This window comes from Triturus cristatus, chromosome 9 (genome assembly GCF_964204655.1).
Source record: "Triturus cristatus chromosome 9, aTriCri1.1, whole genome shotgun sequence".
NCBI classification, from domain to species: domain Eukaryota; kingdom Metazoa; phylum Chordata; class Amphibia; order Caudata; family Salamandridae; genus Triturus; species Triturus cristatus.
Window position 1 is genome coordinate 1,143,777,925 of NC_140592.1, and position 27,667 is coordinate 1,143,805,591.

General features: G+C 46.2%; 1 protein-coding gene across 3 annotated transcripts in view; it reads left to right on the forward strand.

Annotated features, from left to right (window-relative positions):
• Positions 1–25,773, forward strand: part of MAPKBP1 (mitogen-activated protein kinase binding protein 1) — a 953,926-nt gene extending 928,153 nt beyond the window's left edge. The window contains exons 29-31 of one of the 3 annotated variants that reach the window (XM_085627077.1): positions 83–1,108; positions 20,830–20,915; positions 21,570–25,773. In XM_085627077.1, coding sequence (XP_085483203.1) covers positions 83–1,108; positions 20,830–20,915; positions 21,570–21,875 — 1,418 coding nt within the window. In that variant the 3' untranslated portion in view covers positions 21,876–25,773. The remainder of the gene's footprint in view (positions 1–82; positions 1,109–20,829; positions 20,916–21,569) is intronic. The other 2 variants (XM_085627078.1, XM_085627079.1) reach the window with 2 other exon arrangements.
• Positions 25,774–27,667: the final 1,894 nt, after the last annotated feature.

Consider the following 27,667-nt stretch of genomic DNA (forward strand, 5'->3'; position numbering starts at 1 on the left):
CACAGAAATCAAATGAAGATTACGAATGGGTCAAACTAAGTTTCTAAACAAGAGAATTGTGCATGTGATCTTTTTTCCTTAGATGACAAAGCAGCAATTGTGGAGTCTCCGACTAAGGCACGCCCTCAACCAGTGACTGAGAAGGATCAAAGAACTAACCACCGGCGGACATTGCCGAACACTTACTTGAAGGTGGACAATACTGGTGCCAGCAGCCAAACACTCAAGACTCCAAAATCAAGGTCATATATGAATCCAACCACTAGCTCAATGGCTAAGATGTCCCGGAGTATCTCGATGGGTGAGAATTTGAATCTGACTGATAATCCAGAGGCTTCTGTGGGCGTGGATGAAAAAAGTAATCAGCTGGTATCAGAGAAGGTGTCAGGAGAGGAGGACCAAAGCAAACTAACCGGGAAAGAGAATGTCTTATTGAAACCATCCTTTCAGCCGGTTACAAACTGTTCTTCTCAAAAGCCATTTCAAGGCAAACTGTCATCTGCTAATCGGGCACACTTAACGCTGGACATCCCCAAATCATTACCTGATAGACCGGTGTTTGCCTCTTTCTCACCTACCTGCAGAAGCAAAGCTCCTTTTAATATCGAGTCTCCCCGGTCTCCTGCAGGAACTTGTAAAGCAAAACTGTCCTTTCCCGATGTGGGCCGGAGCTGTAAAAGTGAGAGCCAGACTGGAAGAGGTTTGGTAAAAAGCAGTTCCTTGGAGAATCCGAATTATAGAACTGATCAGCAAGAAGAACCGGCTGATCGAAGTCCAAAACTAAAAGACTTTCCACAGAGCTCGGAACATGAGAACACTGAAAAAGTGGCTTTTACATCGAGGGGGAGATCGTCTAGCATTGGCCACACAGTTGATTACCACCCTGGACTTTGCCCAGTTGACCCAGTTAAACCGGGGTCACCTTCATTCACTGCTCACCCATCCCCAGACTCAGGTGCGCATGGAGGTCCACCTCTCATCTGCTCTTCCCTCCTTTCTCCTGTCTTTGTGAATCGCCTTATGATTCCATTGCATTGCGTTTCGTCCAGTCTCCGGCCTGTCTCATCTTGTCTGAATCTGTCTCGTTCTATAAGTCACCCCAAGATCGGTGAGGCCTTTCTGTATTTTCATCTAACATTTCCTAACTCTCTGTATTCAATTTTCAGGGCGGTATTAATCAGTATGTTTGTTAGAGGCAATAAATATTACTATGTTTAATTTCCTGCCTTCTAGGTTTTCCCTCTCTATGACTGGAGGCCCAACTCACTAAACTGTAAAGTGCTCCACTCTCTCAGGGTTATTATTTGAAGTAGTTTGTTCTGTTTTCTTAAGATATAGGATATATTGACTGGGTGAAGATAGATCTCCCTGCAGAGTTTTTGTATTTGGAACCAAGGGCCTGCTTAATAGACAGGAGAATTCCAATGTTATGATCTGGAGAAAAACAAAACGCTGAATAGAGCTAGCCATAGAGATGTGGTGGTTAGGTGTTTTAATAATTTATGCTATTTCTTTAGCCCTTCGGCTTTAGTGTCTGATTTTCCATATGTGTAAATGTTCTTAAATTAAAGCCAGTATGATTGGGACACTTTGCAAACCTTTGGCTTGCTGAATTCTGGGCAACATTAACAAAAGAAGCAGGCTTAGTTTTTGTTATTGATTTAGTTCACATGACTTCAAAAATACAGGAGCGATATTCTCTTTGGCAGATATTTGCAGGTTTTGGTTTGACAGCCATGCATATATGATGCCGCCTTTTCCTTGGAAATGTAGGTTTTCACGCCCATGTGTACTTTGTTAAAATATTTTCAGACAAATTGTTCTACAAAATCACCGTTTACGCCTACGAATAACTGGTACTGACCAGATTTGAAACAGAAAATATGCAGAAGTTCGGGTCTATCTCATCAGACTTTCTGAACAGGATTATTCCCATTTGTGTCATAAACATAAGTAGCATTTAGAGCTTAAACAGTCTACATTCTTTTTCAGCAAAATCAAAAGTGAATCTCCAGAACTGAAATTCTGATTGCGTATGAAATGCTGATTAATACTGCCTATAACTTTATATTGTATGTTGTGTGTCCTCCCTCCTCCAGTTGGTTTAATAGTGATGTTTGGTATCTGGTAGTACCTTGTTTTCCTATTATTGGTGGAGCATCACCTCTGGTTTGTGGATAAATGTTTCCTAAATGTGTACCTTTTGTTTGTGTTCCTTGAAATCTTAGGCGACCTAATTCTCCCAGTTCATTCATGAGTACAGCCCCCTTTTCAGACAACCATGGTCACCTACAATGTGAGTGTTTCCATGATTGGCTAGCAACATTTCCAAATGTTGATAAAATCATCAAAATATCTTACAAATTGATAAACTGTGCTGAAAATCTTCTTGCTCTAGGTGGAAACATTGAGAAAGAAAGTTTTTAGTAATTTAAGTGGAATATCTGCATATTAGTTCTATTCTGTTAAACTAATTCAATTTGCAAGTCTTGGATTCAGGGAACATTAACAAAAGTTACCCAGTTATTGGTTTAGTTCTTCTTGTGAGTGCATTTGTTTAACACCACAGTTACTTTCCCAAAAAACTAGAGCAATACAGTCTGAAAGATTTGTTTAACAAGTATACAGTTCAATCAGGTTAAGGCAAATTGTTTAATTTTTAAACATGGTGATATGGTTAATATACAACAAACTTCAAGTGTAGGAGAAAAGCTTTCAAGAAAATAGTGGTGAAACAAACGGATGAGATATGGTATGTTGTAAGATTTTTTTCTGTATATTTAGCCAAACCTTACAGCGTTTATCTGGATTTCCTTCCTCTGTGAGGAAGGGAACTGGAGTACTTTCTCAATGCAGCCTAGAAGTCCTGTCAGTTTGGCTTCTTTGCACACAAAGGAGGAAAACGTGCTGTGCTACCTACGTCTGCTACTGACCTGCACATGTCTGCCTGCCTGCTGTATTTTCTTCACCCTGCAGTCATGCTGTAAACTCAAAGATTTCAAGAATGTGTTTATTTCAAGGTCTTCCCCCAAAGGTTTTCTAGATGATTGCTCATCTAATTCTAACCTGTACAATTTGTGGTTTGCTTTCAAGCAGTGTATTGAAGATCAGACTACATCACTGGTAAGTGTGCCCCTTTAGAGCGCTGCATCGTTTGAAGTAAGCAACAATTATGTGAACCCCTTTTCTCTCAGCTTGGTGATCTGTTCTTTCAGGACAGGCCATTGGCAGGCTTGGCAAGAGCTCTCAGGTGCTGAAACAGTCAAACTTTTCAAGTAGGCCAGTCTAGATAGGCAAAAGGTCTTTGCTTATCTGAAACAAGAAATATCTGTGGTTCGTTAGTTGGATTGTGCATGCTTTTTGTAGCTTTGGATTAGGAAATAGCCTGGTAGTCTCAGCTAAAGTCCCTTTAATTAAGGAGCAGTTTGTCTTGCTAATCTCTTGGTGAGAAAAAATGTACCAAAACAAAACCTCCTTACTTTCTTGGACCTCCAAATAGCAAAGAAACTTGATGAACTGTCTGGCTAACCCAAAGAAGAATTTGGAAACATGATGACAGTCGATGCATTTATGTCTATGCAGCTGCTGTGTTTGGCTTACGATCATATGTATACTTCGTCCTGGGACATTACCCTCGATTTTACATTACAGATAGGATGGTTAAACTAAGTATTCTCTTCGACAGACAAGCACTTAGTGCAGTGTGTGGACAAAATCAGCAGTCAACATAAACTAGGCTCTAACAGCTAAGTCTCCATCTGTTTTATTGAAATGTGCAAACAAGCTTTTAAAGGACACTTTGGGCCTCTTTAGACTGGTCCACAACTTTCTTTTGTGGTTTCACTGGCTTTGGCGGTGGCTTCTTCCAAGCTGATTGCTTCACCAGTTCACAGACTGCAAGAGGGACCGCCAGATAATCTGCAAAGCTGACTCTGGTCTACCCTCATCTTTGTGATCCGAGAAACTGAACTGCAATCAGATTGGGGAACATTCCACCAGATTAGGAAATTGGATCTCTATGTACACCCAGGCCTTTAATTGGGTACAATCTGGTGGGGATAAATAAGGGTTTCAGATGTCCTCTAAGTCCCATGTTCTACTTTGACCTACCATGGCACCTCAGAATTGCTCATTAAAGTAGAGAATATTTCAGACTGGGGTGCCTCTGGAGAAAGTGGCACATTTGTACTAAAGATTTTGGGTAGAAGGCATAGTATTATATTGGCTCTCTTGCTCTGAAGCACCGTCTTTGCTCAGGTAAGATGACATGAGTCGTTACTAACGTCAGGCCAGTGGCTTATCTTAAGGAGCGGTCAATGGATCAAGAGAACAACTGAACCAATATGTTTTGAATATCCAGTACTTCTGAGGCAGATGCGACGGGTGAAATAAATGGCAGTACTGCACTTGATTCATCCCTTTGCACTCTGGTTCCAGCATGTTTTTATGAAGTAATCAATCACAGTAGTAGGAAAGCAGATTTTTAGAGTATGGGCAAGAGAAGCCACAGACAATATGTGAACTATACAGAGCATTCACACAGTCACAGCAATCAAACATCTTAAAGTAAAAGCAGGTTTCTGTGAGGGATCCTGAGCTTAAGTTTAGTAACTTGGCACAAGTGGGATAGCAGCACCAAAACTTCATTACAGTTAAGAAATAAATGTGATAACATTCTAAAATCAAATCCGTGTAGTTGCAAAAAACTATTGACATTAAAATGACACCAGAAAATAAGGTTCTCTAGTGTAGGGCTGACCAGATATTGAAACCTAATTTTGTGCCTAAAATGAGTTTTTGCTAGAGACTTCTAGCTTCAGATTCCTCAACTTTTGAATAATCCCTAGGCGACAGACTGGGTCAGGAAACATTTCAGCAGTAACTCTGCATGTCAAAAGGTGGCACTGCCCAGCTCTGATGCCATTCTGCTCAGGAAATGACGTGTGGGACCTATATAGGTGCAACTCCCATGTGCTGATGTCAGTTGCTTTCGAGACTTTACACTCCCTCAGACACAGAGCCCCAAAAGCTAATAGATTTAATCAGTGTTCAGATTCCCAGACTTGGGATCTTATGGTTAGAGCCCAGTTCACAGAATGGGGAGGATGGGAGTGTCGGTGAGGAATCTGCAGCTAGATACTCTCTATCAGAAAGCGTATTACTGAAGGTAACTTGTCCTAATGGAGATATCTAACCACCGATTTCCTCACCTTTTGAATATATCCCAAAGCAGCACCTATTTGTCGGAGGGTAAATTTATTTTTATTTTATTAAGGAGTTTTTGTATAATTGGACCCGAACCAGATTAATCCTGCAGGACCGAGCAGGCGAAATGCCCCTCTTGGTGAACCTAACTGTCCTAGTAATAGTACTTTGTTAACGTATATAGGGACACCCACGTAGCTGCCTGACATGTCTAGGACAGTGACTCCATGTGCTAACACAGTGGTAGCATCTTTGGCCCTGGTAGAATGAGCATGCAGTCCTTCTAGAGGCTTCTTTTTAGCCTGTGTGTAGCAGATATTTATGTAGAGCACTCCAGCAGGAGCTGGTTGCCTGCTCCACACTTGCCTTTTTTTGCTCCAGGGAACCCCACAAAGAGATGATAGTCTACCCAGTATTTGTTGGCACGACCTATGTAGATGCTCAGTGCTATCTTGGGATCCAATTAATGGAGTCCTTTCTCTTCCTTAGAGGGATGAGGTGGATCAAGGTACGCAGGCAAGGTGATATGTTGAGTGACGTTGAACTGCATGAGAACTATAGGCAAGAACAATGCCAGTGTCTGCAAAGCCAGTTTGAAAGTGGTGTATGGCAGGTTAACTCAGATTTAAGCTCACTCAAACGCCATGCTGATGTTATGGCAAGGAGGGCCACAGTCCTGAGAGTGAGAAGCCACAAGGAGCAGCTGTGAAGTGGCTGTAAGGGAGTGCACATCAGAAACTTGAGAACCAAGTTAAGGTCCCACTGCGGCATGACAAAGGGAGAGGGAAGAAGACAGAGTAAGGTATGTAGTATTTTCACCTTATGATTCTCCTATCTTGCCCCTTGTCAGGTGTATGTTTGTTGCTGCTTGCAGGAGAGAAGGTACCAAGGAAGAAACCAGGCAGGAGAGTAAAGAGGGGCAGGTAAAGCTTAGTTGCAGATTAGGAACACACTTTTGTATACCACTGTGGCCATGAAGGAAGTAAAAACGAGTTAGGGTGAGGGACTAGTGAAAGAGTAATTAAAGTGAGTAATGCTAGATTTTGAAAAGGTTTAAAAGTTGATATTATGCATAGGAATATGTATGATAAGTGTTCGGATCAAGTAAGAATCCATCACAGAAAAATGATGCTCTTTGTTTAGGCTCAGAACGTCCTCTTAGGCCTGTGGTTAGCCAGACCTGCTACAAGGCTAAAATGTTTTACCTTGACTCAACTCCAATAATGTTTATGTAGTTCTCAAACCTTATAATATTGTGCTTTGTGCTCCTGAGATTCCACATTTAGCCAGTGGTGTAGCGAAAGTTGAAGGTACACAGAGGGGCCCCCGCTCCAGCTCTCAGGCCTGAGTACTGTGCTGAGGGGCCCCCAGCAGCTTGGGGAGGTTGCGGGGGCCTGTGTTAAGCCCCTGCATTTGGCCCTGCCCTTGGTATCCGACTGGATATTGCCCAGTCTAGTGAAAAAACGTTGTCTTCATTCACTTCTTGCATAGTTGATATGTTCACAATCTAGACTCCTGTTTTGCTTTGGTCAATATTCAACTTTTTTCACTGCTGATTAGGTACTCTGCAGTATTGTCTGTTAGAGAGCCAATTTGACCATCTATGTCTTCAGAGAGATAAGCCTCAATTGTTTGCTTCTGCGAGGTAGCGCCAACTGATCACGGTGGTTCATTAGGCTGTTTCAGACTCCTAACCGCCCGCATCTTTTGTGTCTTTGATTCAACTGGCATAAAATAATTTCAGCCAAATTTACTGAAAACATCCCTGTCTTCATCTCAACCTCCCTGACCCTGCTCCAATTGAGTAAATAGCTGAACACACAGCTGTAAAGAACGCTACATCACAATGTGTAGTAACAGTTCACTTTGACTATTAGAATCCAGCCACCCTTCCAATCACTCGTTAAGTGTATCTGTACCTTTGTGACTCTACAGCACTCTGCTCCCTTTTGATCAGATTTGTGTTATAAAAACCCTGAACCATTCAGGTGGAATACTATCAAATAGTCTCTCTTTCTTTATGTAGAACACAGCAAACAGCAACTAGTTTTTTTTAAACTTTATTATTAGATTCCAGAGGAAGAAAGCAGACAAGACAGAATCTTGTATATCCTTTTTTGTCCATAATCGAACTGCGGTTGTAGTGCAGCTTATGGTTATAAATGCATGCATGCTTAAAATTCACGAGTCATGTTATTAAATCTACTAGCACTTCTGTACACCTCAGATTCCTGTCAATGTGTCAGTACACTTTCCTAGTTTCAGCTTAGCCAGGAAGAGAAGGAACACAAATCTGACCCAGTACTACCCTCCATGTCCTTTTCATGTCAGTCTTTTTTTGGTGCACACCTCTTCGCAACCCTCTAAATACCTCTCCAATCAGTGTTTTCTATTGAGGTGTTTGCAACTATTTGCCTATACTAAGGTCTACATTCATGGCAACTCAACCATGGGGAATTGTAGGGTTTTCACACTGTCTTACTTATTGCATACAGCTCTACTCTTCAAAACATACCCCCAACTTCTAGCCCATAAGATGCTCGTACAGCTGTTGGGTCAAGTAGCATTAGGTCCATCATTGCCCACTCTGCAGGGTCTTTGGTAAGCTGTTCTTGTTAGTTCTAACGTATCTTAGCACTTTAAATTCATCCAATGTATTGCTATCCTGGTTTAGCTAGTATTGTGCTTAAGCCAGAAAACTAGAACCACAACTTTCCTTTATCCGATTTGGCGGCTGTTTCTAGTATGCATTGTTTAATGATCAGGGAAGATATCCACGCTGGTATTGGATTCAACCTGGCAGGGACAGTCCTGCAAAAGCTCTGTATTCTTACATCATAGGCTGCTAGTTAGCATTCAGTTCACTTTGTCTGGAACTCCGTAGGTGCTAGCCAGGATACCTTCTGGAACTGGAGAGAATCCTAAGAGGAAGATGTTAGAGTGGCAGCCACAGCTTGCTGCCCCAGTTCATATACTTTTGGTCTGTGGGATGAAGTTGGAGACTTAAGTGAATTCAAATCTCCTAACGTAAGTAGCTTCCTTCCATGACTCTCTGTTCTCCTGGCCCCATCAAGGAGAATGTTTGATTCTTTTCAATAAGTGTCCCTTGATATTTGATGCTGCCTCTTTTAGGAATAGGATGTTTGGCTGTGAAGAAAGTGAAAGGAGACACAGCCATGGAGCTTGGATGGCTCAATTCACTTTGTATATATGCTAGTAGCTCTTCTGCTGGATTATCTTCTGAATCTCCCACTCTGATCTGATGTAATGAGTTGTTTCATTGAGTGTCCACTTGGAGCATCCAACCTTTGCATAACCCAAGCATCTTTCATTTTCTGTTACATTTCCTATCTTCTGATTTACATGTAGTGTTTTCCTTTTAAAATGCTACTTCCACTAAGTTAAAAGGTCTTTCACTAAACGCAATTAAATTTGTGTCCGGTCTAGACCCTTGTCACCATTATATTGTCTTTATTGTATATCTTTTATGTTTTTTAAACAGTCATGTTACACTAGCCTATTAGTCCTTACCCTTACACGCAGAGGATTCAGATGTGTGTCATGTGAGTTTGAGACTGATTTAGTTTGCCATTCTTTTCTGGGATCTGCACATGCCTTAAGAGTATAGTAGCTTTTTCTCTACAGTCAGTGGAGTGCTTGGTATAGATGCACAACAATAGCTGCTAGAGCTGTGAAGAAGACTCAAAAGATCAACTAGAAGCAGACGATCCATTCTTGGTTTTACAATTCTCAAAGCTCCAGAGATGAAGTTAGATGGAGGACCAAGTCGACCACCACAAAGGCATCCATTTGTTTCCCGTCCTCTAGTCCTCTGCATTAGTGACTTCCTTTCACTGATCCTTTTTTTGTATTATACGTTGTTTCCGTGAATGAAGAGGAATAAGGCGGAGCATTCTGATGGATACATCTGCCAGTGGATTCCTCACCTTGTGAATATCCCCTGCGCCAGCAACATTCAGAAACTTTTGTAGCAGTCCACGCCGATGAGGTCGAAGACTACGTCACAGAGACACGGCTCCGCTCGTGACTCTGCTGACGTCACCGGCTCCATAAGAATACCTCGTTGGCGTGATGACGTCAGTTCCCTTTTTTCCGCGCTGTCGACGCCAACGGATTTCGGGAATCGCTGTTGGTAGCTTTACTGTTAATTTGTGTTTTTCTGGGTTTCTCCGTTTCTCTTACGAGAAAGATGTCGACAAGGAAGTCGGGCTTTAAGCCCTGTTGTGAATGTGGCAAACACATGTCGATCACGGATCCACATGACGACTGTGTGTGGTGCTTGTCATCTGACCCACGATGTGGATGGCTGTTCTTGCTGTCGCAAAATGAGCTCCAAGGCTCTAAAAGAAAGGGAGGCGAAACTCTTCATCGCCAGGATGAAAAAGGAGAAGAGAGGAAGAAGGAAGTCGAGGTCACGATCGAGGTCGGCGTCGAAGTCGACTGCGGGGCATGCTTCACGATCCAAGAAGCACAAGAAGAAGAGGAGGCACTCTTCTCGACATCACTCGGACAAGAGTTTGGCTCCGAAGTCGAAGTCACCAATTCGACGCCGAAAGGACTCTGTCTCCTTCACTCGTTCCGGATTCGCCTCCTGGTCCTTCTTCTCCAGTAGCTTCGCCGGCTTCGCCGGCTTCGGCTACTTCTCCGACGCCGGTTCCATCTCCGGCTCCGGCCCGGTTGAGGAACCTCAAGTACCGGGTGAGCCTGCGACGCCGCTTATTGCGCTGGTTGGCCCGAGTCTGTTGATGCCTGACCAGTACCCTGCGTTCCCAGGACCAGGTCAGGACCCCTCGCATTATTTAAATGCTATGTACAGGGTGTTTGCGAGAGCCATGTACACCACTGGTGCACCTGCGGGTCCGATGGGTCCAATGGCATTTAATTTGGGGGTGCCTCAGGCATATCCGCAGGCCCACTTCATGCCATTATTCCCGGCGGCGCCGTCTTGGCATCTGCCGGCGCCGAGGACATCGACGCCGCTTCCTTCTTCACCAGCGCCGACTCGACCTCGTTCGGCGCCGGCTGCTCCTGCGGATCCACGTTCGACGCCGGCGCCGTCTGATTCGAACACGGCGCCGCCGACGCCGCTTGTACGGATTCGGTCCAGAAGGGAGGCCAAGAGAGTGGTTGATGAGCGAAGGTACCTTCTGGAAGAAGCAGAAGGAGAGCTGGTGGAGTCTGACGAGGTGTTTGAGGAGCTTAAAGAGGCTAGTGGACTGGATTTGTCTCCTGAGTGGGAAATTACTTCACCTTCCGATGAACCCTCAAAGGATGTGGCTCCATATCATGCAGTCATCAGGAAGGCTGCAGAACTGCTGGATCTTCAGTTGCCAACTACTGAGTTCAAATCAAACATTCTGACTGAAGTATTGCATTCTCCTACTGCGGTTTCGGAGCTGTTGTTGCCTTTTAATGAGGCCATTATCGACCCTGTGTTGGAGGTGTGGCGTAAGCCTTTTTCTGCTCCCGCAGTCTCTAAGACGGTTGCTAGGAGGTATAGAACGGCTCCAGGGGACCCTGAGTTCTTGACATCGCATCCATCGCCTGCGAGCCTGGTGATTCAGGCGGCTTGTTCAGGGAAATCCAAGGGTGCTTTTCCTCAGGTTCCGGGGGACAGAGGCTAAAAAGCTGGACCAGTTGGCCAAAAAGGTCTTCATCAGCCAGCATGGCACTAAAATCAACAAATGCCACTTGCCTTTTGGGACGCTATGTTCATGCGCTCATGGATTCTGCTAAGAAACTGGCACCAAAACTATCTGAGGAGGATAGGGTTGGTTTTAATGAGATCTTGACGGATGCCCAGGCAGCAGCACGCCAGGTGATCCAAAGTGGGCTGGACACGGCGGATTCAGTGGCAAGGGTCATAGGATCTTCTGTTGCCACCAGGAGGGATGCGTGGCTGAAGTCTTGGGAGTTTTCCCCGGATGTACAGTCGACTCTGTTGGACTTGCCATTTGATGGATCTGGTTTGTTTGGCAAAAAGGCAGATGCTGCTCTTGAACGTTTTAAGGAGAGCAAGGCTACGGCTAAGTCTCTGGGCCTTCAATCCCAGTCAAGTGGGTCGTTTAAAAGGTACAGAGGTTTCGGAAGGGCAACCTTTCGTTCCTACAGGCAGACCCAACAGCAGCAGCAGCAAGGCTCCTTGTATAAAGGATACAGAGGTAGAATCAGGGGTCGCTCATGTGGCCGTCAACTCTCCTCCTATTCAGCCCCTCCTTCCACCGCAAAGCAGCCCTAGATCCGTCATTCTGGATCATGTTGGTCCTGTGGGGGGCCGGCTTACCCATTTTCTACAAGATTGGGAATCTGTAACTACAGATCTTTGGGTTCTAGATCTTGTAGAAAATGGGTATGCCCTTCCCTTTCGGGAATTCCCTCCAAATTACCCTCCTTGTCAAGGGGCTTGCTCAGAGAACCATCATTTTCTCCTACAGGAGGAAGTCCTGAAGTTACTACAGAAAGGTGCAATAGAGGTGGTTCCAGAGCAGGAGAGGGGTCAGGGATGCTACTCCCGGTATTTCATGATTCCGAAAAAGGACGGCAGATTGCGTCCGATAGTGGACCTCAGGGTCTTGAATCTTTATCTGAAGCAAGAGAAGTTCAAGATGCTCACCCTTGCGCAGGTTCCTGAAGCGCTGAATCAGGAGGACTGGATGGTGTCGATCGACTTGCAGGATGCGTATTTTCACATCCCCATCCTGAAGTCGCACAGGAAGTATCTCCGGTTTACGGTAGGATTGCAGCATTATCAGTTTGCGGTCCTTCCGTTTGGTCTTACTACTGCACCCCGAGTCTTCACGAAGGTGATGGCAGTGGTGGCAGCCCATCTCAGAAGGTCGGGGATTTCCGTTTTCCCCTATCTGGACGACTGGCTGATCAAAGCGGAGTCGCCAGAGAAGGTGCTACATCATCTGCAGGATACAACTCAGCTGTTGTTCAAATTGGGTTTCTCGATAAACGTGCCCAAATCTCACCTGGTGCCCTCTCAGCGCAACCTGTTCATAGGTGCGGTACTGGACACTACTGTGTGTCGAGCATTCCCTCCTCAAAGGATTCTCGACATACAGGAAATGATTCCTTTGTTTTACAATGGAGCGGTTGTTCCAGTCCTGAAGGTCCTTCGCCTGCTCGGTCTGTTTGCTTCCTGCATTCTGTTGGTCAACCATGCACGCTGGCACATGAGGGTGCTCCAGTGGTGCCTCCGCAGGCAGTGGTATCAGCACAAAGGAGATCTCAGGGAGTCTGTAAGGATCTCCAGAGAAGCTGCGGCGGATCTGTCTTGGTGGAGCGTGGAGGGCAATCTGTCTCAAGGAAAGCCCTTCCATCTACCTCCATCTGTGGCCACAGTGATAACGGATGCATCCACTTTAGGGTGGGGTGTGCATCTGTGGGATCTGGAGATCAAGGGTCTTTGGTCTCCAGAGGAAAGGTTGCTTCACATCAACCTTCTGGAATTGCGGGCGATTTGTTTGGCACTCAAGGCCTTCCTCCCTTCCCTTTGCGGTCAGTCTGTTCAAGTCCTGACGGACAACACTACCGCGATGTGGTATGTCAACAAGCAGGGAGGAGTGGGGTCTCTTTGTCTCTGCAGAGAGGCCCTGCGTCTCTTGTCCTGGGTTCAGGACCATCAGATTTGTCTGATGGCAAATCATCTGGCCGGGGTGTTGAACGTGCGTGCAGACAGTCTCAGTCGGCAGTTCTCCGCCGACCACGAGTGGAGGCTCCATCCGGAGGTGGTTCGTCACGTCTTTCGGACGTGGGGAACTCCTCGGGTGGACCTGTTCGCCACTCACGAGAATGCTCACTGCCCGTCATTCTGCAGTCTCCAGTATCCGATGCAGGGAGCGTTGGGGGACGCGTTTCAGTTGAGTTGGAGCTCACGACTCCTTTATGCGTTTCCTCCCATACCCTTGATTCCTCCGGTTCTGAGGAAGACTCGCCAAGACCAGGCCCTAGTCATATTGATCGCCCCGGATTGGCAGAGAAGGGTGTGGTATTCAGATCTTCTCCACCTCTCTTCGTACCCTCCGCTCCGTCTCCCTCTCAGGGCAGACCTCCTCGAAACCAGAGGAGCAGGTTCTACACCCCCACCTCCAGAGCTTACACCTTCATGCCTGGAGATTGAACGGGGCAACCTGAACTCTTTTTCTCTCCCATCTGATGTGGTAGATGTAATTTTGTCTGCCAGACGTCATTCCACCAAATCTATCTATTCCTATAGGTGGTCTAAATTTGTTCTCTGGTGTGGGGAGAAGTCAATCGATCCTTTTGAAGGCTCGTTTATCTGACATTCTGCAGTTTGCCCTTTCTCTTGCTCAGCAAGGCTTTGCTGTGGCCACTGTAAAGGGATACTTGTCGGCTTTCCTTTGCTTGCCGGATCAGCCGTCCTTGTTCAAATCATCTATTGTTCTTCGTTTTCTTAAGGGCCTAACAAACAAGCTTCCTCCTATTCCCTTTATTGTGCCTCAATGGGACTTAAACCTTGTCTTGACTTATCTTATGGGTTCTCCCTTCGAGCCCTTACACAAGTGTCCCTTGAGACTGTTGTCTTTTAAGACGGTTTTTCTCATTGCAATCACCTCGGCAAGGAGGGTAAGTGAGCTTCAAGCTCTAAGTTCAAAACCCCTGTTCTTGACCATTCATGCTGAAAGAACGGTACTCAGGACCAGGGCTGCGTTTCTGCCTAAGGTGGTAACTCCCTTCCATCTGGGGCAGTCCATTACCCTTCCTACCTTCTATCCTCCCCCTCACCCTTCCAAGGAGGAGGAGAGACTTCACCGTTTGGACCCTAAGAGGGCGGTGAGCTTCTACCTCGACAGGACAAAAGACTTCAGAGTTGATGACCAGCTCTTCGTGGGCTTTGTTGGCTGCAGGAAAGGTCGAGTGGTGCACAAGCACACCCTTTCCAGATGGATTGTCTTGTGCATCAAGATATGCTACTCTTTGGCTGGTAAGGAACCTCCAGAGGGTTTAAGGGCTCATTCCACTAGAGCAAAGTCTTCCACTTCTGCTTTGTCTAGGGGCGTTCTTGTGGAGGACATTTGTAGGGTGGCAACTTGGGCCTCCCTTCACACCTTCGCAAAACATTATTGCTTAGACTCCGAGGTGAGGAGGGACGGACATTTTGCTCGTTCCGTCCTTCACGACTTTCTGGTATAGAAGGGTGGACACCCTCCTCCGGGAGTGGGGACTGCTGTGGGAATCTTTTCACAAGGTGAGGAATCCACTGGCAGATGTATCCATCAGAAGAACAAGTTACTTCCCTTCGGTAACACTTTTTCTGGTGGATACAGTATCTGCCTGTGGATTCCTCACTGACCCACCCTCCTCCCCTTTGTCCATCCTTCTATACCTACAATTCTATTAATGGTGTTTCAAAATGTGTTTTGTTACTGTCAAAGGCATTGTTGTTTCTTTTGCCTTGCTACTTATTCTCCACACTGTGTGTGTTGCTTTATATATTATGTACTGTGTATACTGGGTATATATTGCTGTCAGTCCGTCCGTGTGCCTCGAAGGCACGGAAAAAAGGGCGGAACTGACGTCATCACGCCGACTAGGTCTTCTTATGGAGCCGGTGACGTCAGCGGAGTCGCGAGCGGAGCCGTATCTCTGTGACGTCGTCTTCGAACTCATCGGCGTGGACTGCTACAAAAGTTTCCGAATGTTGCTGGCGCAGGGGATATTCACAAGGTGAGGAATCCACAGGCAGATACTGTATCCACCAGAAAAAGCGTTACCGATGGTAAGTAACTTGTTCTTTAGGGGAATTCTGGCGATTTAGTGGCTTTCCTTCCTTCAAAACAATGTTTCTTCTTGTCAAGAGATCAGTATTGGCCCAAAAAAGGAGACCTCTAGTGTTAAGGTCCTTAATTCACTTCCTCCAATTAGTAACTTAAACCCACCAGCTGTCGTTGGGAGCCCTAGGGCGTTCTGGCAATAGGAGAATGTTCCAAGTCTTGCTGATCCAATCTCTAAACACCTGTTTCCAGATGAGCATTTAAACCCTACTGGGCCATGCTGGTGGTCAGGAAGGCTGCAACCATCACAAGCGCATTTACTGACAACCGGTTACTTTCTCTGCTGGAAAGGCTCAGGTCATACTCATGCTTTGTTAACATACTTCTATCCTTTTCTTCCAAATAATTCATAGCTCTTCACTCTGGGAGCGTGACCCTGCCATATCCTTGTAGTGCAGAACCACTTATTTCAATGTATGCATAGCGCAGTCTCCATAGAAACTTGAATGAAAAATACAGTAATGCCAACATTGCATCTTACTCCTTTTTAGATATTACATGTCATGTTGTGAATGTTGTTAGGTAAATATGGCTTTGGAATTTCCAACTCAAGCACAGCAGTGTGAGGTTAGTTAGCCACAATTAATATGTATTTCTTAATTTTAACCCTTTATCTCCACTTAGTCATGCATTTATAGTGACGGGGTGGGGATCCCAAAACATTCACTTGTGTCTAGAGTGTAACTAATGATGCACACATTTAGGTTTAGTGTAAGCACTCCCTAGCTTAACTAAACATAGTAAATATTAAATACCTGCATAAAGGAGCAACTGTACATTTTTCGAAGAGTTAATTCTTAAATTAATGTCACATTAATGTACATAGACTTAGGAGGGATTTCTCCATTTAATATGTCTGAACTCTATGCGTGGCTGTGTCCCTGTAGGGGAAAATTCCAGTTGTAGGAATGATACAGCCACGTTGTCCTAACATGCCCTTCAACTATTTCTAACCTTAGATAACAGATGTGAGAGCAGAGAGCTTTGATTTACCTGTGAAATGAAGCTCGCAGACTATAGAATCTGCTTTACCTAATCGTAGTCACACACAAGCCCTTGCGTTTATTTACTTATATTTTTGATGGATGCCATTGTTGCATATTAGACGCCCCGAGTACTGTACATGCTGAATTCATGAGCAGGGTTTCCCTTCAGATTCACGAGTACATGTTTGTCTCTGCATAATTTGATGCTAAATTTTCCACATAAATTTCTTCTGCACCTACGATGTCTGAGCTCATATGAACCAAGCTGATGTAGCAATAAACTACTTTAATTTGACTTAATTACTCTGAAGTGCAGATGATGAGCATGTGAAATGTAAAAACGCAAGAACTATTACTAAATATACAGCCTACCGAAGCTATAAGGTATTTTTGATCTTCTCTCCTCCCTTTGATAGCATGCATGGCATTTTTACTCTTCCACTGTGTGGTCACTCGCACCTTCACGCGTGATGAGTCCCTCTTGTTTAAACATACAATGGATCCTGGACTTTATCACCCTCTCTCGGTGGATGAGGTTGACTCTCTCACCAGACATTAGTAACTACGCAAAGGCATCCTTGCGGGCTGACCGAGAGGGCGGCCCCTTTAGTGCGACAAGATGGCACACTGGGCAGCCTAGTCTTTTGGCTGAGACCCCTGCTGGGGTCCCACGTGTCACTTCCGGCCGTGGGGGGGCAGGGAGAGGTATATAGCCCTCTCCCGCCCCCCTGGCGGCCTCTTTGTCCCCTCGCCCTGACGCCGACTGGACGTGACCCGGGAGCTGCCGATCTTTGTTTGCACGGTGAGTGCATATCCCCCCCCTCGCCGGTCCTCCCTTTCAGGGAGTGTTATCAGGGCGGGGTGGCTCTGCTGTGGTGGGCCACGTTGGGGGTGTTCGTTTAGCTCCCGTTTGACGACGGGCATCTCTGCGGGCTGCCCAGAGCGGGCCCTGGGGGTGCCGGGTTTGGGTGAAGGTGGGGGGCAGCTGGGTTTGTGTGCCCCCATTTTCCTTCGCCCAGCGGCAGACCCGGAGGGACTGGGTCCTCTCCCGTGTTTCCGGGTGTTTGGCTTGCGGGGGTCCCCTGCCTCATGGGCTTATGGGGGCCCAGGTCTGACTAGGCTGTTACGATCGGAAGGGGAGAGGGCAGCCAGGCCTGCCCGGCGGCTGCCGAGGTCACAATTTATCTCCGGGGTCCAGTCTCCCCCAGCAGGCCTTCCCGCCACCCACATACACTCCACATGTCGTGGATTTGAGGGGTGGGGGCCCGACCGCGATGTTTACCGCATCGGCAGATGCGGGGAGGGCCCGCAGGGCCTTCTATGCGCAGCCTTGCGGGAGTGGGACAAAGCTAGTAGGTCGTCTCCCATCCGTCCTGTGAGCTGTACGGGTGGCCAGCCTGGGTAATGTGGGTGGACTCCTGAGGCCTTGCGTGAGCGGATGGAGCAGCCTCGGTACTTTCTTGGCATTGTCCCGGGGAGGCCATGGTTTCCTACTCGGCGCATGGGTTGCGGGGGCTCACGGATGGCGGGGACCGCATGAGGTGTCCCGGTGAGGCCCGCCACTGACCTGGGCCCGCGGCACGATGCGGGCGGGCATGCAAGATCCTCGAGTTTTAAGAGGTCAGAGGATGCCAGCCATGTATTGGGGTCGGTGGGGGTGGGGGTGCCCCCGTAGTGGTACGACCTCAAGGGTGGAGGTTAAACATATCTGAGGCCAGGCCTAGCGTGGTGGCATAGTGGGTAGGACGCGGGTAAGTGGAACCGTTGCTGTTCGGCAAGCTGCTCTTTAACGCACTGAGTTACCCGTGTCATCTCTACACAGCGGGCACGCCTAGTACCTTTCGTCGTATTGATTATCGGCTCAGCAGCACAGGTCTGGCGGACTGGTGGGGGCACTACCTTCGATTAAACAATGACAGGGCGGGGCACCAGTTTCAGCGGGAAGCTCCATGGTTTATATCACCCCCCCCCCCCCCCCCACACCCTCCATAAGAAGCTAGCATGGCAGTGTTTGGGCCCTATGTAGCCGAGAGTGTTTATCTCGGACCGTGTTTTCTCGGACCGTTTGCTATCGATCGGAGGCCTGACAGTCTCGCTCTTCGGGCCCTCTGCGCTCGCGGGGGAATTGTGTTCATATTAAGTTGTGCAGCTTTGCACACGCTGCCGGTTCTCCTGACACGGGACGTTCAGTGTCCGTTTGTAAGTTAAGCAGGGTCGGGCCTGGTTAGCACTTGGATGGGAGGACTGAATGGGATCTTCAGGATGCGGGAGCCTTTTGCTTCGAGCTTAGGCCCATGTTAAGCGAGATAATTACAATCTTATAGCAGGCTGCGCTGGATCTTGGGGTCTTCCCTAAATTGCGTTTTCGCTATTTTGGCGCATTTTGTAAGCAAGGGAAAGGGGGGAAAAAAATAAAAAATAACCCACCATGTTGGCATATTTGGTATGCTAATAAACCTGCAGCAATTTTCTCCACCAAAAAGTTGTCTTGTCTGCTTATTTATGCTACCTGTATGTTGCTGCGGGAGGGCTGGTGAGTGTGGCCGATATTGGCACTATAGTCAGGCGCATTAGAAGTAATGTGCTGGAAGGCTCGCTACTGATTGGGGGAAGGTCCCCCTGAGCGGAAGGAAGACCTCCTACCGGCAATGGGTCTCTTCTCTTCAGGGCCTTGTGAGCTTAAGGTGGCTCTGACAAATCGGCTGCTCTGCTTGTGGGAGAGAAGAACTCGGCACAAACAGCGCTGAGTGGCACACTGAAGCTTCATGCCACCTCCAGGGATAATGCTGCATGAAACATCTTCTCGCATCAGCATAGTCCATTCAGGAAAAAACTTATGACTCCTAGTATTTCACAGGTAAAACATCTGCACCTGAAGCCGGTTCTATATGAAAACATCTCGCCTGTTAAAGAAGTTCACACCATTTTTAGGTCTCGCCTGGCTATCGCGTAAGCGATCGCTCAGCGAGACTTATGTAGGGGCTTCAGAAAATGCTCCCAAAGGCTTCCCAGGCGGATCGGGTGGTGGTTACGCGCAAAATCATGCGCATTTCATTTGCCACCAGCTACTTGTCTCACGAAACCCAGTACAGGAAGGCATTAAAAACTTGGCTATTTTCGATGACTGATGTTGCATGCATAGCAATGGTTTAAGTATGTAGTGTTTAGCGTGAAGTGTGTCTTCTCCCACCAACCCCGTCCATCTGGGTTGGGTGAGCGCCATGATACTCCTTGGAGTGATAGTAGCGCTATAGAAATAAATTTTACATTACATTACTTCCTGCGCGTGCGCCGCCTCACGCATTCAGAGAGATTTAGTAAGGGGCACAAGACTTTAGGAATGCGGTTTATGGCCAGTGCATGTGAGGCATTCAAGCGTGAAGCTGGCATCTGGCATCGGACTTGAAAGCAGCAGACTACTTTCGCCAGCGCGCGCTCGGCCTCACTTCCTGCATTCCCTCTTACAACAATTAACTTTCGTTATAACTCACACCCCATATGCTCGTTCCCTCCCACCCTTCCTTTGATGTCCGCTTTTCTTGTTTACAAACCACGCCACACACTGCTGCACGCCACACACTGCTGCACACCGCACACTGCTGCACGCCACACACTGCTGCGCATACTGCTGCGCACACTGCTGCATTACACACTGCTGCATTACACACTGCTGCATTACACACTGCTGCATTACACACTGCTGCATGCCTCACACTGCTGCATGCCTCACACTGCTGCATGCCTCACACTGCTGCATGCCTCACACTGCTGCATGCCTCACACTGCTGCATGCCTCACACTGCTGCATGCCTCACACTGCTGCACGCCGCACACTGCTGCACGCCTCACACTGCTGCACGCCGCACACTGCTGCACGCCGCACACTGCTGCACGCCTCACACTGCTGCACGCCGCACACTGCTGCACGCCGCACACTGCTGCACGCCGCTGCACGCCGCACACCGCTGCACGCCACACACCGCTGCAAGCCGCACACTGCTGCATTACTCACTGCTGCATGCTGCACAACACTGCTGCACGCCGCACACTGCTTTTATGCGAGTCTATGCTACTGACATTGTAAATGACAATGCCTTTTATTTGTTTTAAAACCAAAACATAAATAAAATGCATTGTAATTTTACAATGCCAATAGCTCAAACTCTTATAAATGCGAGACCTATTGCATTGCAAATGCTTGTTTAATATGCATCGGCCAGAATTGGGATCGTTCGCACCAAATAAATGTAATTCAAATGAGTATGCGGAAGCTATTATGTCCTAACTGTGGAAAAACAGTCAGGCAAGTACCGAGGAGCATAGGAGAAGTAGCACGGCCATTTCTGGGGGCACTCAAGTTCCTAATGGAACAGAGTAAATGCCATATTGAGGAGAAACTGCATGACTACTGACATGACCCATAAACATGATCCGCAAGTATGTAGGCATACATGTGGGTGTCCCAGGGGCGCAGCTTCTGACAACCTAGAGCACCATGAGGCACACACTTGAGGGACTTGTGGTACCATGAAGCCCTTCTGCCTAGGGGATCCATGGGGCGCAAAGGCAGGTTTACTCTTGAACATTTTGCTGTATGTTAATAATTCTTTGTGAAGCTTTTTCAATGTAGTTGTCCATTTTTTAACTATGTGCTCTTCGTCCCCACTGTGATGTATTTTCCAGGTCCTTACAACAACTTGTATTCCGACATTTGGGACCGATTTTTCAGGAAGTGACATCTGTGTGGAAGCCAAAGCCAGACTTCCTGGTTGGCATTTTGTACGTTTCTCATAATGTATCTCTTATTTTCTCCTCAGAGTTGCCAGTGAGCCTTGAACAGTGTGAAATTGTTACGTTGGAGCTACAGACCAGCCTCCGAAGGGCTCTCAGCTTGTATCGCATTGTAAGTGTTTCTATTGTCTCCCTCTAGCCCAAGTTTTAACTGAATAAATGCACTCGTCTCTGAGAGAAACTCACTTTTTGGTCAGTTGGCAGATTAAAGCGTTGGGAAGGAATTGTTCGAGATATAGTTGGTTCCTCTACTAGATACCAGGACCCTTGCTGCAGAACTATTACTTTGAGCAGGGATATGTTTGTATTGACAGGCCCGTTGGAAATTTAAAACCTTTATATCCATGTTTCACTTCGTTAATGCAGGCCTTTTTCTGCTAACTTGATGTAAATCCTGGTCGCAGAAAACCTGTGTTCACGAGACATTCCTCTCTTTCCCACTTTCCTCTCCAATGGAATCACCCAAGTAGGGATGCAGTTCTAGTATACAAAAGATGTAGTGTCTGTATTCACTAACTGATGTGACACTTTAGCGGAAGTCTAGAAGGGGGCTCAAGAAAAGTCAGGCCCACCTTTGATGCCCTACAATATTATTGGGATGGCATTCAAACGCCATTCAAACGCCACTCGACAGCAGACTGGCACTACTCTATAGTTAAGGGCCCGGTCAAAGTGTGCATATTTCAAAGCAGTCCTGTGTGCACTAGCAAAGCTGTCGTCGTTTCTGCTGCAAAGCACATGCTAACCTGTCTTGTTGTGTTTCCAGGTCACCACAACTGATACAGAATCTAGTAGCGACAAAGGGAAAATGGCTGGCCTCCTAACTGAAACATTTTGCTTAGTGAAAAGGGAGTTGGATTCCCTGGCAGTTGGTGGCGCACCCCTCTGCAGGCCAGAGGAAGACGCCCTGCTGAAGCCCAATGAATCGGTCATATTGAAACTTGGCGATGGCAACTCTGCTGTACTTTCAAGCCCAAAGCGTCTTGGCGATGAAAAGACTCTGGCTCTTCTACAACAATATTCAGAACTGTTGCTGCAAGCAGTGGAGCGCCGGATGGATAAAAAAACCTAAAATGGTGCTGTAAAGGAAATGTTTGGGGACAGCTAAAAGCTAGTGACAAAAGACGTGAGTGAATTGGCCTTTGCATAAGTTTGGGCCACCTCTCTGAATGCTGCTGGAAAGAAACATTGTTCCTTCACCGTGTAAGCATGAAAAGGGCCTTTTCATAGGCATTTATTTTGGACCTCTCAGACAAACCTGCTGCATTTTTAGAACATTTTAATAAATATTAACAGCAGAAAAAACTTGTTTCATCTTAGCATCTCTCCTTTCCAGTACTGTCGAAGCAGGTTTGTGGAAAAAGCGGGATTCTGCAGCCCTCTGATAACCAGCAACGTTTGCCATCCCTAGAGAACACTTTCACCATTGAACAGTGGGGAGAGGAACCGAGATTTGTGGTTTCTTTGCTGTCCGTAAGACTCTGGTTTGAGCAGAACGAACTACAGCTTGCGGATAATTATTTATTTGTTACTTGCTGTTACAGTTCGATGTTTAAAGTATTTTTTACATTCTCCTTGATGGTTTTTCCCATGCCGACAATCAGCTTAATATTTTGAGCCTCTGGCAGGATAATCCGCCTCCAGCATTGGGAGTGCACCAGGAGCACAGCTCTCTCCCCGGCAGGGACTGGGTACGGCCAGAGGTCTGTGGGTGTACCTTACCTCGTCTTGTGCGACTTCTGAGGTGCTCCATTTTTCCCACGCTATTGTTTATAGCCTATAAATTATAGGGTGCTCGCCATTTACTTGTTAAAAGAAATGAACCAATTTTCCCCTATGGGGAGCGTGTCTTTGTAAGTGTGATGTCTTACCTGGTTTCCTTTAATGTTCTGCACCTTTTTCTATGCTCATATTGTGCTCGCAGCCGAAAGAGCACCTTCTCGACGCTAGCTTCCTCTCTATAGGTGCTCAGGCCACGGTGTGTCTCAGATCATGAACAAAAAAAAACCATTTTGTGCGCTCCAAGACGAAATTTGTATAATGAAGAAAAACGTATGTTAAACAAAATACCTATTACTTTTACGTTTTTAAAGGGCTGACAACTGTTGAAAGGTGTTCAGACCTTAGTGCAGTCTGCTTCTGCTGTCCGGTCACATTTACTGAGCAACAATCACTGCAGGTGTTCCCTTGGCACCAATTCGTCACAGGTCTTCTATGTGTTCGTGTAGCAATATCTAGGGCAAAGTCAGTCCCTGGACAAATGGCTATTTTTGGTTTTGATTTGAGTGTTTTTGTTTAAATGCCCAGCTTGGAGGTTTCGACAGTTGCTGTATGTTACGCATATACACAAAAAATGCGGCAAGTAGATAGATTACAGAACAGATACCCAACTAGCTGGGTCTAGAGTAGAACGAGTAGCCAGACAAATGCAAAATATTTGTAGAAAGATGGCAAAAAAGAAAAATAAATAAGATCCATAGTCGCAAAGAATAGTGCCAAAAAATGGATATAGATCTTAAATTCTACTAAAGTGGCTAGATTGTTGTGCACATACATAATTATAGCCAACCACTCCATCTTTTTAAGTGGCCATAGGGCACATGGACACAGATGTCCTTTAAAAACAAATTGTGGTGACAGTTTTGAGCGAGGAATAGTTGTTGCCCAGGGAATGTGTTTTAAGCGGTTTGGCTGCTAATGGGAGGCAAGTGCAATCCTTTTATGCTTATGTTTTAACTTTATTAAGTGTTTACCCTGGCACCGAGCCTGCTGTCTATTTGCGATTTTGGCTTTGTACGATTTGTAGTCCACCATTTCTACCCCTTTGTTTGCAGTGTTTACCCATTTGATTACTTGTCAACTTTGAAGCCTATTTTGTTAAAATCCACAATGATCACTTAGGTTTGATGTATCCGAGAACACCAAGTGTAAACTAGGACGTGATGTATGTTGGAGAAATGGTAATCACTGCAATTTCGACAGCCTTTCTGAACATCTTTGTAGGGCTTTACTGAGTGCATGTCACCACATGGCATGTCTCATCCATGGAGGATAAGCCATGCAGTCTGTCACCGATAACTGGAGTAGGCTCATGATTGGGTCTCTTTCACAGTGGCATAAATGTCCAGGCTTGGATGTATGATTCAGATGTATAGTCGTAAACGAGCTGCCATGAGTAGTGCGGTTTGGTTTGCATGACCATGCACTGTTTTGGTTATTCACACCAGAGATCATCCTACGAATATTGGCAGCGCTCAAGATGCAAGTCCTGCCCTGGGAGGGCCTCTGGATGTTGGAAAGATAACCCCTGGACAATTCCAAAAGAACAGAAGCGCCCATCTGGATCCTTTCTTGCTATTTCACAATATGTGCACAACTCACTCGTGTTATACTTCTGTTTACATTTGATGTTACAGAAGTATTTGGCTGTTGGGCTTACTGTCTGCCAAGGTCTTATAAATATGTATAGTGTAGGTGTATTTATGCTGCTGGAGTAGAACTATGGTTCTGTTAAGTTGGAGTGTGATATGAGTAAGTGGAAAAAAATGAGGAATTTAGGCTTTCTAGAAAAGGTGTTTTCGGTTGGAATAGTAAGTGAATAGTTCAGCAAGTATAACCGGATGCAAAGTAAAGGTGTTTGCATTGCAACGCTAATCTGTGGTGCAAGTTTTCTTTTTGTGGTACCCTTCATATGACAATCTAAAAGATGGTAAGTGCACGGGGGCGTCCGGCATTGGCATTGCTTCTTAAGGTGCTCTTGCAGTCTCCTCCACCTGCTCTTATCCAACAACAGACGTGTAGGTGTACATTTATATTGTGTGAAAGTTGCTTGTTTAGTGTAGGTCTAAAATATCCTACTTTGCCTGCATGACCTGCAACAACACAGTCGCATACAGAATGAGGCTGTACACGGTTTCCATCGTTTTCATTTGAAACATCTGCCTTTCAATCATCCTTCTTCAGCAGACGTGCAGTGAAGTCAGTACAACAGCACAAGTGACATTCAATGTATTCCTGTCAGTGTGACCTTTACATCCCCTTCCCGCAACATGTCTACCAGCCATTGCTCAGGCCTGTTGCTTGTGCCTTTAGGACCACAAACTCCGCCAGAGATCAAACCAGACCCACTTATATGTATTAAAGGTCAGATCAGATAGGATCTTTCAGAAATACAGCAACTGCTGTGCTACTTTTAATTTCCAAGCAAAACAGGCACATATTCATGTTTTTAAACCAGTTTTAATCTAGTTTTCGTGGCCGGTCATAAGCCTATAATAGATGTAACATATTCCAAGGTACCCCAGCGTTTGAATGGTTTTCAGTTTAATTGATGCTTGGTGCCAGATAACTAAACCGGATTATTAGATGCGGTATTAAGTGTGAGCCCTGCAGTGTTGTGTTCACTGGAGGCAGAAATCTTGTCTTAAGAGCATGTGGACAATAGCTGCATGTAGACCCCCCCCACCCAAGAAATAACTCGGCTAAGTGTGTACTTTATGCATGTCTTACTTTTACAGTAGGCTCCTTCCTTTTTGGAGATACAGCTTGATCCCAGGGACCTGAGCGCTGAAAGGCCTCTTGTAAATAGTATTTATAAGTGCTGCAATGGACTATGGTTACTGTAGGCAAAAAAAAAAACTATTTTAGAGCACGGAGGCAGAATGTGCACGGAAAAACACCCCGAGGAAACACTAAACCATGCTCTGCATGTCTTGGTTCTGATAGAGGCACTTTCTCCCCCTCTTTTACACTCTTTAATTGACTGAAATTACTTTATTTATGAAAAGTTTGTTTTATACTTTCTCTAGTAATAAGAACATTGTATTGTTTTATATTTTTGAGCGACTATTTTATGTTTGTTTTTGCACTGTGATTTGCCTCTTCCCTTTCTACTCAAGGGGAATGTTTTTTAACTCCTTATTTGTATTCCTTGTCTTAATTTCAATAAAAATGAGTGAACCTTTGTAACAGAGCGGTTTCATGGGATATTTATGTTATACAAATGTATTTAGATTAGGAAACTTGACTGGTAAAAATGCTTGTATACATAACACTGGGTGTGCGTTTTTGTTGCACATATGTATGTGAGCATGTTTACATACGTGTGCGCGTGTATTGATATTACCAAATTCACCAGTAGGAATGCCAATCACAAGCCTTTTCCCTTTTCTGGGGTTTCCTGCATTGTTGAACAGAAAATCCTCACTGACCGGTACAACAGGCCAACAGATATTCACTTTTATTTAACCTGACATTAAACGGAGCTTCTTCTGCACTCAGCATAAAATGCATCTGCAGCAGTGACGCATGTAAAGAACATTTGCAGTTGCATGTATGACTGTCATTTCAAAGTATTTTATTAGTTTCAGAGAATAGGCATCCATTTACATGAAATTGCGATACAGTTAAAGAGAATGAAGTGCAGCTTACTCATGAAATGCTATTGATTTACATACAGTAGTTGTCACGATAAGAATGATCATTGAATATATCAGGGGGGGCTCCTCCACTGGGGTGGAGGAGCTTCGCCCCACTGCTTTCTCGCAGTTCTAGAAAGCCAAAATATAAAATCGTAGTAACTAAAAGTTATTACCATTTAATGTTTCCTTTGCGCATTGGGGGTGGGCAGGGCTGCTCTGCTTTTTGAGCAGGGGAGGAGTGGTTTGCCCACTCCTGAGTGCGCAAAGACAGTTTGGTCGGCCCTCTCGGGCCGCCCAAACCAGTCATGCACACTCTGCCCTTCCAGCCTGCATGGAGAACATGGCCACCCCATCAGCCCCTGGCTGGGCGGCAGCGTTGTGATTGGTATAGGGGAGGGAGCCTGGCTGCCTGCTTCCTGTCGGAGGGAGGAGAGCAGGAGCCGAGAAAACGCAGGACCCGGCAGAAAGGTAGGTTTAATTTAACTTAATTTTTTTAAGTTCCCCGCGACTCCCTCATGAAACCCCCCCTGCCACCTCCCCCCCCCCCCCCCCCCCCCCCCCCCCGCCCACGACCCTTCGTGGCCGCCACCCCACCCGTGAGCAACGCCGGCTGCTACTGGAATATATAAGAGCTTCTAATTAGCAATATGAGACATTACAGGTAGAGAAAGAAAACATTTCGGGTCCAGAAGGACTACATTCTTAACAGTACCTTTCAGTATATCCAAAAGGGTTTGCAGACGAGTCACAAAAGTATTGTAACTTGTTGGATTGTAATTTAATAAGTATATTCTGATCCTAGGTGTATGGCATAATTTATTTTGCCTTTATGACCAAGACACGCCAAATGTGAGGAGGAATGGGGTTGAGGGGGGTGTCCAATTGCTAGACATGGGTAAGATCTTCGGTTCAAGAGCTTAGATTAAAGTATTTATCAATGGAGCGACATACTGTACTAGAGATTGGGGGTGCAGTTTGATTCTTAAGTTGTAAGATTTGTGCCTGTCAGGTACCCCACAATGCTTACCTCTGCTAGTGGAGTGTTTCCGCAGAGACAAGAGCGCCCGCCCCTGTACCCACCTACCCCTTGTGGACAGTGGAACCCAGCGGGGATGAGATGGACGCAGGGAAGGGAGCCGGGAGGAAGGCAGTGGATGGTGTGGGGTCTTGGGTCGTTTGACTGGAAGACAGGGAAAAGACTCAGTTAACAAGGAACCCCCACTCCCTTTGTTTCACACCCCCCTAATCCACACACAAGAGTAACCCCGTGTTTCTTGTTCCGAGGACTCACCAAGGTTGTACAGACTAAGGTTGGCAGTTCTTTTGCAGCTCCGGACCACCACGTAGCAGCGAACGCTGTCACCCTTGGCTCCTCTGCAAGGCGCACGACCAGCAGTGGTTTGTAGTCCTCAGTCCCCCCTCAGCGCTATAGTGCGGTGGATTC